This window comes from Carlito syrichta, unplaced genomic scaffold (genome assembly GCF_000164805.1).
Source record: "Carlito syrichta isolate Samal-C Ts95f unplaced genomic scaffold, Tarsius_syrichta-2.0.1 Scaffold288347, whole genome shotgun sequence".
NCBI lineage: Eukaryota > Metazoa > Chordata > Mammalia > Primates > Tarsiidae > Carlito > Carlito syrichta.
The window spans coordinates 205,829-217,718 of record NW_007232443.1 but is presented as its reverse complement, the minus strand read 5'-3'; the positions used below and the strand labels follow the sequence as shown (position 1 = coordinate 217,718).

Here is an 11,890-nt window from a genome sequence, read left to right as displayed (position 1 = left end):
CCAAGTTGCCCAGGCGGGTCTCGAACCCGCGGGCTCAGGCAATCCACTCACCTCAGCCTCCCAAGGCGTGGGATTACAGGCTGAGCCACCGAGCCCAGCTGGCAATCACTTTCAAACACACGAAGGTTACCTGATTGACGTGTGGATGACCCTAACATTCTTCCCGGCCCGATCCTAGAGTCCGAGTCTTCCCTGCTGCCCCCCAGCCTGCCCCTCCCGTCCCCTCCCAGTCTGCCTTGCCTGCTCCTCCCCACCCATCCCCATCCTCCCGTCTGCCCCCCCCCCATTCCTCCGTTTCTCCCCAGCCTCCCCAGCCGGCAACCTCCCCGCCCCGCCCCGCCCCTACTCACTCCTTCCCAGCCATCCCCAGCCTCCCCCCTCCCAACATACCTGCTGTTACAGCTCATCTTCATTGGCTTGCCTAGGACAGGGAAGGAAGTAACAGGTAGGAGAGCAGTGGGGAGGGGATGGGGACCCCTGAAGGTGGGGACCCCTCCATGGCCACAGAGACAAAATCCTGGGCTTGCCCCTCCTTCCCAGTCCCGCCCCACTGTCAGTTACCCAGCACCACTCACCTGCGCTTCTTATTGCCCCCACAGCGGAATCTTTTGCCTTGAAAAGAGACAAGGAGGTTTGTTTCCCTGGACTCTTCATTTTCCAGGGAGACCCCGAGAGACTCAACGCCTCCGGGGTCTCCTCCCCCGCTCCTGCCAGCATCACCAGGGTATCAGGCTTGGAGGCCACAATTGACTGTCTCTCTTTTTACCTAGGGCTGGACCATAAGCATTCAAGAGCCAAAGTCAGTCAGTCGACATTCCCTACAGCAGATTCGTGGTGGCTGTGAGTGTGCCAAGAATGGCGGCTGGACCATCATGGTGCCCCCAGCACAGAGCTGGGCACATAGAAGCTGTTCCATAAACACTTGGAGGAGGGCGGCAATAAGTCCAAAGCTGAGATCCCGGCTCAGGTCCGTCTGTCTCCTATCCCTGTGTGCTCAACCACTACCCAGCACTGCCCTTGAGGCCTTACAGCAGGTAAGTCAAGGAGACCAGCGGTTCCTACAGTCTGAGCCCTCAGATAGAGTGGCAGTGACCGTGCATTGGAATGCCGGAACACCGAGGCGTGCTTGCTACACATGTGCCTTCACTAGTTTTCTGTGTCTTGTTCTTTTGATCACATCAAAACAAGTCAACAAGCCTTTATTAAGTTCCTGCTGTGTGCCTGCTGGGGCTGGTGGGAATATAAGAATGCTTCTCTCCCCTAGACCACTCCATGTCTGTACTGGACCCTTCTTTTCTTTTCTTTCCTTTTTTTTTTGAGTCAGAGTCTCACTCTGTCAGCCAGACTGGAGTGTAGTGGTACACCCATGGCCACCCCAGCATCGACCTGCTGGGCTCTGGTGATCCTTCTGCCTCGGTCTTCCCAGTAGCTGGAACTACAGGCACGCACTAACACACCCGGCTAATTTTTGATTTATTGTAGAGACGAGGTCTCGCCAAGTTGCCCAGGCTGGTCTCGAACTCGCGGGCTCAGACAATCCACTCGCCTCGGCCTCCCAAAGTATTGGGATGATAGGCTGAGCCACCGAGCCCAGCCTGGACCCTTCTTAAAGTACTTTCTTGACCACCATATTTTTAGACTGGCCCTAATCTTGTGAGCCAAGTGGGATCATCCCTATTTAATAGATAGTTACACAAACTGAGACCCGGGGGAGTTTCGGATCCATGGAAAGTTAGCATCAGCCAAGGGTCTCGCCCCCGGCCACACGCGCTTTCCAGGGGAGTGGGAGGCACCTGGGTTCTCTGCTTCTGAAGGGTGGTGGAACCTCGGGCAAGTTGCTGCACCTCTCAGGGTGGGTCTGATTTTTCAATTGTTAAATACTGGCAGTAGTGGCATCCCTCAGTGTTGCTGAGAGGGTGAAATGGGCTAAGACGTAGCTTAAGCCTAAGACAGTGTCAGATCTGGCCAGGGACCCAGTTCCTCTTCCCTGGCCAGCCAGTGTTCCCTTCTCGGCAGCTCCTCCCGGGTCCACTAGAGGGCACGCTAGAGGAAGAGGCAACCTCACACCCTGGTCCAAGGTCCAAGTCGCCTGGCATCCATCCCCACATCCTGCATGGGGGAGGTGTGCGAGTGGGGGCGGGGAGACTCCCCCCTCCTCATGAGACCAGCCACTTACTGAGAATGATGAGGAGCCCCACGACGAAGGCCAAGCCAGCGAATATCAGGCCCCCATTTCGGACGGTCTCATAGTCTCGGGAAAGAGAGGGCAAGAGAGGCGGGATGGGTGGTCTCTCCCAGTGCCCACCAGGCACAGCCCCGTGGGAACTGGGGGAGAGGCGCACAGACCAGGACTGGGAGGGGCCGGGACTCTGCTGCTTGTGGGAGGGGGGCTTGAGGGCTCACGAGGGGTGGGGAGGAGCCCGCCAGGCTTACCGTAGTGGAATGGGTCCACGTCCCCCTTGGGGCTGCCGCCTGAGGAGAGAGCCAGAGGTGGGATGAGGGGGAGGCCACGGGAACAGTGGGAACTCATGGCCCTTCCCTTCCCAGCGGACTCCCAAGGGTCCAAGTGCTGGTGCTAAAACCTCTGCCATCGGAGGGCATCACCCTAGGCTGCTTTGGACACAAATGCCAAGCACCAAAGCGTGGATCCAGCTGTGTGGGGGCCTCTAGCGACTCCGGGAGGGGCTGGTTCTTCCCTACTTCCCTCTTCATTCCATAGCAAGACAAGGCCAAGAAAGACAACTTCTGCCAGACCCACCCGCAGCCTGGCTTTGTAGAATGAATCGGCCACAAGGTGCTTAGTAAATATTTGTGAAAGTAGTGCATGAGTAAAATAGAACCTTAAAGTTCATCAGACAGAAGGAAGAAACTGAGCCCCAGTTGCGAGACTTGTCCAAAGTCCTGACGGAAGTTGGAGGCAGGACTGGGTCTTGATTTAAGTTCCTAGGTTCTGCTCTTCTATGTTGCCATCCTCAGGGGAAGCAGATTTAGTTAAGAACCATTAACATATAGTGCTTGCCACGCACTAGGAGAAAGCTAACAAAACATGAGTCCATTTAGCCATTATAACAGCCCTAGGAGGCATTCATATTATTCCAATATAATCCACGAGAGGATGGAGACACAGAGAGGCTAAGTAACTCACCCACAGTTACATAGCTCATAAGGGATCGAGCTGGGATTTGAACCCAGGCAGTAGGTTGCTAAGGCTCTTAAGCCCTTTGCTGTGCCGCCTCTCGGATGGTAGGAAGGAAGGAGTTCATTCAACAAGGCCCCCCACCTGATCCTGGCCCTGCCCCTGGTGGCCTCCCTCCTACCCTCACCGCGGGGAGCTGCTCTCCAGCCCTGCAGCTGAGTAACAATGCCCTAGCCAGGGCTGTTCTGCCCCGGCTGAGGTACCAGGGCGGTGCCCCTCTTTCCTGCCCTGCTTGGCACCAGGGCGGTAGTGCCTGAGGCCTAAGGACTGTGTATCTCAGACACCTCCCTGGCTGTGTCAAAGTGTGTCCCAGGCAGTGGGAGGCCTCAGAGCCTGGGTGCCCTGCTGTCCCCTAGGCCAGGAGACAACAGGTCAGAAGGCTCAGTGCTGGGTCCTGAAGACCTGAGATACAGGTTGCTCAGAAAGGCCAGAGGCGAAGTCCTGTCCCCTGTAGAAGGCCTTCAAGTTGTCTTCCCAGATTTGGCTCAGGTCTTGTTCAAGGTCACATGAGGATTTAGCATCATAGCCAGGACTCTCCTCACCACCCTAGGAAACCACCTCCTTCCCGACCACCTCCTCGAGCTGTTTGATGAGCCCCTCCCCCACCCAATGCCCTCTCCTTTTCTAGATCTGGCTCAAACCCATCTCAGTCAGAGGTGCCCTGTGGGCCTCCAGGCCTAGTCATCTCCATCACAGGATGCCTTGGGGAGTGTGTCCTGAGCTTGGGGGACTCTCACCCCAAATCCAGCTTGGGAAGGCTGACCAGAGGGACCCGCTTCCCCCGCCAGCCGACGGATCTTTGGGCACCCCCTGCTCCAAGTACAGGTGGTCTAACAAGACACACTGGACCAGAGCAGGTGCATGCCGATTCCAGGGTGGATGCTCAGCCCATCTCTGGGAAGTTCTGCCATCCACCTTTTATTTCTTTGGGGCTAAGGCAGAGGCCTCTTTTAAGATGTAAATTCTCTCAGAGGGGAGGCGGGCACTGGTGGGGGCTGGGTACTCCAGAAGGCAGGGGTGCCAGAAGGGGGAAGCTGGGGTCCTGCTCACCCCTCCAAAGGTGGGCCACGCAGAGCCACCCCTGCTTGGCACACGCACAGGCACACGCACACTCACCGTCGTCCGTTGACAGCCCTGCCATTGCCCCAGCCGAATGGACTCGTCTCCACCACCCTCCTCCTGCTTCCTCTGCTTCAGGGAGAGTGTCCGGCCGTGGGGTGGCCGCGGACAAGGAGGGGGCATTAAACATTAACAGTGCCAGGTAATATTTACCCTGGTCACAAGAAAAGTTGTGGTGTGGACAGAGGGGCTCCCGGGAGGCGGCCTGGGGAGCAGGGGTAGGGAGGGGCTGGCTGAGCTTCTAAACCCTCCCAGAGGAAATTTCCAAAGAGAAGGACCGGGTGGGTTAGCAGTGGTGTTCTTCCACCAGACAGAGAAGCCCCAGCTGGGCACTAGGAATGGGGAAGTGGAAGTTTCTAAATATGCTCAGTGTAGACTCTGCTTGAGAGCTCTGGGGCAAGTATCAGGGTCCCACAGGAGTCCCCAGCCCCCACAGTGCCCAACACAATAGCCACCACTGCAGCTGGGAGGGGCCTGGCCAGCGTCTCCTCCCACCACATTCCTTGAGGACCCCTGTGTCCACCAGCCATTCACCCTCCAAGTCTCTGCTGCGGGAGGACCCCTCCCTGTGCTGTCTTATTCAGCTGTCGAGGTGAGCCCAGCAGCTCACACCTCCGAAGGGTCAAAGGGCTCCAGCTGCCCCCAGCTAAGCTCTCCTTCTCTGCCGCCTTGGCCCTGCCCCCTACAAGCCTTTGGCCTGGCTCTTGGGTTGTTTGCATGCCAGTTTACCAGTTGCCAGTGCACTGTAGGCTCCTCAAGGAAGGGGCAAGACTCGTCGTAGGGGAGAACACCCTGTTTTTATGGCTTACCAAGCACTTTCCTCACTGTCGTCCCACTGAGCTTTGTGTGAGTTCCTGTTTCACATCTGAGGCACAGAGAGGTGGAAGGCCTTGCCTAAGGTCACACAGCCAATGAGAGGCGAGGCAGGGACTGACAGCCAGGCCTTTGGCTGCAGGAGTCAGGTGTTTCTCACGCTCCCAGGTGCCCTCCCCACTCCACTGTGACCTTCACCGTGGGACTCCAGGGGCTGGCACTCCGTGGGTACTGCACAATCCTCCTTGATTTCTGTCCATTAAATTGTCCCCAAGAAGAGACAGGTGCCCAGTGGTAGCCACAAAGCCAAGGCCAGTGGTTGGTGTCCCCCAGAGGTGCCTTGTGAGTCCTTAAGCAATGGCAGGGGTCAGCATTTGAGCTCACATCCTGGCTCCCTTGCTTGCTAATTGTACGGCCTCTGTCCGTTACTTAACCTCTCTGTGCCTGTCTCCTCATCTGTAAAATGGGCCTAGTGCCCACCTCCTAGGGTGGCTGTGAGGGAAAATGTGTGTAAGTGAGCATAGCATGGGGTCCGGCACACAGGAAGATTCATTATTTCTAGTTAAGTTTGTGTTGATTGGAGAAGTAACAGGCATTCACCTTTTGTTGAATGTTAAATTCTGGATGTAGAAAAGCCAACCACCCTCTGATAAAAATGCACATGAATGACTGAGAAGGAGAAAAAGAATGTCATGGCCCTGCAGATCAGGAGCTGTGACACTGTTCAGCTCCCTTCTGTGTTCAGAGTCAAGGGATTTTTTTTTTTTTTTCTGAAAATCTTACTGCAGGCCGGGTTTAGTGGCTCAGCCTGTAATCCCAGCACTTTGGGAGGCCGAGGCAAGTGGACTGCCTGAGCCCATGGGTTCGAGATCAGGTCGGGCAACTTGGCAGCACCTCGTCTCTACAATAAATCAAAAATTAGCCGGGAGTGGTAGCATGTGCCTATAGTACTTGGAAGGCTGAAGCGGAAGGATTACCGGAGCCCAGCAGGTCGACGCTGGGGTGGCCGTGCGTGTGCCTCTGCTCTCCAGCCTGGGTGACAGAGTGAGACTCCAACTTAAAAAAAAAAAAATCTTAATGCAGAACTAAGGTTTGGTAAAGGTGGACCATGCACCAGGCTTTCTACATGACCTGACCCACTTAATCCTTGTTAGCTCCATTTTACAGATAAAGAAACTGAGGCTAATCATTTACTTCCCACAACAACCCCTGGGGGTGACCAGGACAGTGCCATGATGCCCACTAGGGATCCTCAGAAAACTTGAGGGCAGAGAGGTGAAGGGACTTGCCAGAAACATACAGTGAACACAGGCCAGAACTAGGAAGCCCAGACCTTCACGGGTATGCTACTGAGATCCTGCCACACTCTACACAGGACAATAGTGCCCCTTATACATTCTCGTGTTGTCTTTTTGTGGTGTGTCTGTCTTTGTAAACAACCATGAATTTTTTCTGGAATAATAAGAGACATAAAAACATGTGGGAAGTTGGTAGGTAGAGGTAGGTGGATGATAGATAGAGACTAGATATGGACAAAAGATAGCTTGATCTAGGTAGACAGGAGGCAGTAGGGAATCCTACTAACAGCTGCATCTTTGAACTGTATGCAAGGCACGATTCCAAGCATTTTACAGAAATTAACTCTTTAGTCATCCCGATTACTTTATGAGGCAAGGAAGGTATTATTATCACCTCTATTTCCCGGAGGAAGAAACTGAGGCACAGAGAGGTGAAGCAGCTAGGAAGGGGAGGGTGGCAAGCTTTGACGTCAGCAGTCTGGCTGCAGAGAGAGATGGCATGGCTGCTGGATGGGCTTTGCCCCAGCTTTCATCCCTCAGAGGTGCCCTGAACCCATCAGAGCAGGCCCGTGACTTCATACTGAAGTGCCCTTATTTGGAAGTTCTACCTCTCTTTGTCTCTACTTTTCTTGCACTTCTGGGGAGCTGACGGGCGCCCTTGAAAGTGATGGGGTGGGCTCCTGTGTCAGAGCCCTAGAAGCGGGGAGGAGCAGGGTGCAGGGAACTCACCCAGGTACCACCTGTCCATGGCAGGCGCTGTGGGCTGTGTCCGTGAGTGCAGGAGAGAAGCGAGGTGCCCCTTGTCCGGGCCTGGATGGAAAAGTGACGTTCCTTCCTACCACACCTCAGCTGAGCCCTCCAACAGGAAGAGACAGGCAAGGAGGAGGGGCTGGCCATGGAGCCCTCACCTTGTGCCTGCCTGCTAGGGCGGGCTGAACAAGGGATCACGTGAGCCGGGAGAGACTCTCTGGCCTCCACCTGGCACCTGAGGAAGGGGAGGGTTCCATGCAGCAAAGCAGACCACAGACCCCATGCTGGCCCTGCTCCCCCAGGGGCCCCATGCTGCAGCCGGCACCCTGCAGGCAGCTCTGGGTGCCCAGAAAGGTTGCCAGGAGCCAGAAAGACACGGGCTAGGGGTGGGACTGGCAGAACCAGAGCTCCCACTCTCCGCCAGGGCCCTGGGCTGGCGGAGACTGAGGGAAACACCTAGGGGCGTTTCATGGATCCCCTGAGCTTCACTCAGCTGCACCTGCATACTCCAGCACGGTCGGGCCTTTGCCCTGAGGTATCCTGTCCTAAGCCCTACTTTGTAGCCAGGACTCCCCTGCAATGGGACAGAATAGCAGCAGCCTCTTGGTGGGGTGTGTTTTTCAGGGCCATGTTCTGGGACCTGGGGTGCCAGCCCAACTTCCTGTGTCACTCTGGTAACTGGCAGAGAGACAGAGTACTGTGGGGCTGGGAGCTGGGGCTGGTGTGGAGGTGGTGCCCAAGGCCCGGCCTTTCCCAGCCGGGACCCCATCACTTAGCCCCCGTGACTTACCCAGGCTGTAATGTCAGGACCTCCCACCACCCCTTAGAGGATACAGCCCAAGACACCAGCCACCTAATGAGGCTCTGAGGGCTGCTGGTTGGTGCCAGAGGGGAGCGGCCGGAAGACAGCACTCCTAGTCCCAGGGCAGGGATGGAGCCAGGAGCCAGCAGCCCACCCTGCAGGGCAGGCAGCCCACCACTCAGGGCAGCCCATCACATAGGGCAGCCTGCCATGCTGGCTCCGCGGAGTTCTCTGGTCACTGAGGCTTCTGATGGTCCCACAACAGGGTGGAGGCCATGGCAAGCTGTCTCTCTGCGGCTGACTTGGGGGTTACAGGAGCTCCTTCAGTTTCCTGTGGGCATCCAGGTACTCCAACACGGACTCTGAGAAGCCGAGTCTGGGGGGCTGGTCCTGGCCCCACCTGTAATCCTCGCTCTGGTCACTCTGACAACTTGCCTCTCTGTCCCTCCTTAGCAACAGTCACTGCCCTGAGGAGAGGACTAGTGACACCCCCAGGGAGCCTTGTTGGGGCTGGAAACCTCTGAGGATAGAGACTCGGAGGCCTAGAGGGGGTTATCCCATGGACTGAGATATGTCCTGGGGTGGGAGCAGCAGCCCTGACCCCAGGCTCCTCCAGACTAAGGGCTCAGCACCATCTCAGCAGGCAGCCCTCCCCACACCCTCGCACATGCGCCGATAGATACCTACAGGCTCAGACAGCCTGGGACTGCCGGGCGGCACTCCCCCAGCTGGGCACTTTAGGAGTTCCTAAATCTCTCAGCTAGAAAATACTTTAAAGGTGCCCAGTCCAAACACATTATCGGTGGCTAGAAAAGTGGAGTCTCAGCTGGGAACCACCCCCCGCTCTGGTATATGCATTCCACGTGACTTACCTGATCCCAGAGCCCTGAAGGAAGATGTTGTGATCCCCGAGAACTCATATTACAACTGGGCTAACTGGAAAGAGCCCCTAGGCCACCCGTCCAGACCCCTCACTTTACAAACGGTTCACTCTCCTGCTCAAAATCATCCAAGAGCTCAGAGTATAAGCCAGTCCTTTTTGTGTCCTAAAAAGTCCTTCTTCATCTGACTCTAGGGCCCTCTGAACTTGTCTCGGACTTCACTGCCCTACAGTCTTCATTCCTGTTACCTTGGTCTTGTAAACCAAAAATGAAGGAAACAACCTCCCTAGGACTCTCACCTCAAGGAAGAGGCTCTATACCCCACCACCAACCCCCAAAGCTGGCATTCTTTATAAACTATTCCCTGTATACTTATACAACTTAGTCATTCTTATATAACATGTCAGTATTAACAAAATTGTACATAACCATATGTATATCGTGCATTTAGTGCTCCTCCCCATGAATATGTATTAGTACTATATACTTATAACTTTACATAAGACATATATGTTTAATCGTGCATTAACCTACTTACCCCATGCATATAAGCATGTACAGAAAATCAATTCTTTCAGACTGAAAAACCATAATCAACTAGAACCTGTCCCACACAGGAATATCCAACAAAACTAACTATTCATGTAGTCAAATGGACAGCAAATGTGTTATCAGACATACACCATTTCGATTAAACCAACTCTTTTCCACACGACTATCCCCTTCCATTATTCCTCGGGCGCTACCATCCTCTGTGAAATCTGCAACCTCATCCAATTCGGATCCCTCTTCTCGCTCCGGGCTACTGGTCTCCTTGTCAGTCCCTTACCCTCCAGGGTCCACTTCTGCCACAGGATCTTTGCACTGGCTTCTCCTGCTTTCTGAATATTCTGCCTCTGAGGGCATCCTGGCTTAACTCACGTTGCCTTCAAGCCTTTCTTCATAGACCCCTCCCAGAAGACCCTTTTTGGCATCCTTGTTTAAAGCATTCACACCCACCCCATTTCTCAGCTTTTCCTTATCTTGTTTGTCCCTTTTCCACCTAGAATGAAAACCCCAGGAGAGCAAGGATTTTATTTGTTCATGATCCCCAGTGCCTAGAATAGCACAGTGGTCCCCTAGTTTTATTAAATAAATGAACCAGTCCCAGCAAGGGCAAGTCATTTGGCCGGTAGTGCAGGAAGCCCGGTTCTTGTCCAAGGTGGCATTCTTTCTAGGCCATCATCTGTCCTGCCATAGGGAACGAGACCCCCAGTGTGCCCTCACAGAGAGACAGCAGGTGGTCAGCGACCCTAACCCTGCTAACAACTCCCCGAGAGTCCCTCTCGGGGCTCTGTGCCCCATCCTCACCTCTCTCCTCCCTGCCAGCCTCCCCTCCTTCCTGAGCCTGTGGCAATTTTCAGAAATTATCATTTATCCTTTCAGGGGAAGCCCAGGCATTTGTTAAAAGTCAAGAAGGTCCCACCCACCCCTCCCCCCCCACTTCACTCTCATCCAAGTCCTTCCTCAGATTTCTTTCTTTGAGTTGGAGTCTCACTCTGTCGCCCAGACTGGAGTGCAGTGGCCGCTTCCGGCCACCGCAGCCTCCACCTGCTGGGCTCTGGCGGTCCTTCCGCCTCAGCCTTCCTAGTAGCTGGAACTACAGGTGCGCGCTACGACGCCCTGCTGATTTTTGATTTATTGTAGAGACGAGGTCTTGCCAAGTTGCCCAGGTGGGTCTCGAACTCGCGGGCTCAGGCAATCCACTCACCTCAGCCTCCCCAAGCGAGGGATTACAGGCTGGGCCACTGAGCCCGGCTCTTCCTCAGATTTCTTCCTTGTCCTCCTTCAGCAGGCTGAGGTCAGCAGGTCCTCGATGGCATTGGGGAATAAGAAGCCCCTCTCCAAGGAATTCTCCTCCCCTGCAGAGAGGCCCTTACCCTTATTATACCTGTGGCCCAAGTTCCTGAGAGCAGCTCAACTCAGGAGAGTTCTCCTCCCAAGTATCCCTGGTGCAGGGGCTCCCTGAGGGCCAGAAACATCCACACTTCAATCCCTCTGCATTCTGATCCTTTCCTTCCAGCTGTATGACCCTGGAGGAGGTCACCTCTCAGGGTCTTCTCCTCCCATCTGTAAAATGGGATGATAACACCTACCTTGCAAGCTTGCTATAGAAACAGACGTGGCATGGGTCAAGAGCACCGCCAATGAACAGATGGCGGCTCCATTCTCTTGACTCTGAGCTGGCTCCGCAGGAGACAAGAACATTCCCTGCAATCCCTTCCCGTGGTTCAGTCCTGGCCAGGGTGATCTCTAAGGCAGGATCCCGAGAGAACCTCCCCTTCCTCTGGCATGACTCTGCCAGTCACCACTCACCCTGCATCTCCAACCTTCCTTTCCTCGCCGCACAAACCCCAGAACGTAATAATTTCCTGTCCACATCCAGCCCCAGTTTTCCAGTCTTTCTTGAGATAGAGGAGCTGACTGGGGTGGGAGCACCCCTGTGCTGTCTTAAGCGGTAAGGCAGAGGAGCCCCCTTCTTTGACTGCGCCAGGCTAGAGATGAAGACGAACATCTGGCTGTGCTACCCTGTGTCCCCAAGACCCAGAGACCTGGAGCTCTTTGGGAGGTAGGCAGAGGAAGCCCCGTTCCTGGATCCCTCTTTCACACCGTCACACCCGATGGGATAGCACCTGAACTGCCCTCCATCTCCCCTGTCTCCCCAAGGCTGGCCTCCCTTCATCTCCAGACTCTGAGGTCTCAAGGCAGTCATCAGAGGTGGTCATTGTTGGTGGGGAAGGGAGGTAGCAGGCTGGGACATCCAGCTGACCTTTGTCTCCCTGGTGATCAAAGGCAAGCAGCAGACCGGAAACATCACCAGCCTTCCCAAGACGAGGCTCGCCAGTTCTGCCAGCCCTTGCCTTTGCAGGAGCTGCATGTCAGAGTCCAGGGTCTCGAACGCTAGGCCACCAAATCCATTCCTCCTGGTGTTGGCTGGTCGCTGGAAAGGGGCTTCGATGAGGCCGAAGCCAGAAGTCCCTAGAAAGCCCTG

The 11,890-nt window shown here is 55.1% G+C and overlaps 1 protein-coding gene across 1 annotated transcript in view; it reads right to left on the bottom strand.

Annotated features, from left to right (window-relative positions):
* The window catches only part of FXYD2 (FXYD domain containing ion transport regulator 2), a 7,737-nt gene extending 498 nt beyond the window's left edge, over positions 1-7,239 (bottom strand). Inside the window, exons 1-5 of the mRNA XM_008053647.1 lie at positions 7,156-7,239; positions 2,434-2,472; positions 2,177-2,251; positions 576-612; positions 391-421 (exon numbers count right to left, since the gene is read on the bottom strand). Coding sequence (XP_008051838.1) covers positions 397-421; positions 576-612; positions 2,177-2,251; positions 2,434-2,472; positions 7,156-7,174 — 195 coding nt within the window. The 5' untranslated portion in view covers positions 7,175-7,239 and the 3' untranslated portion in view covers positions 391-396. The remainder of the gene's footprint in view (positions 1-390; positions 422-575; positions 613-2,176; positions 2,252-2,433; positions 2,473-7,155) is intronic.
* Between the last annotated feature and the right edge of the window lie 4,651 nt (positions 7,240-11,890).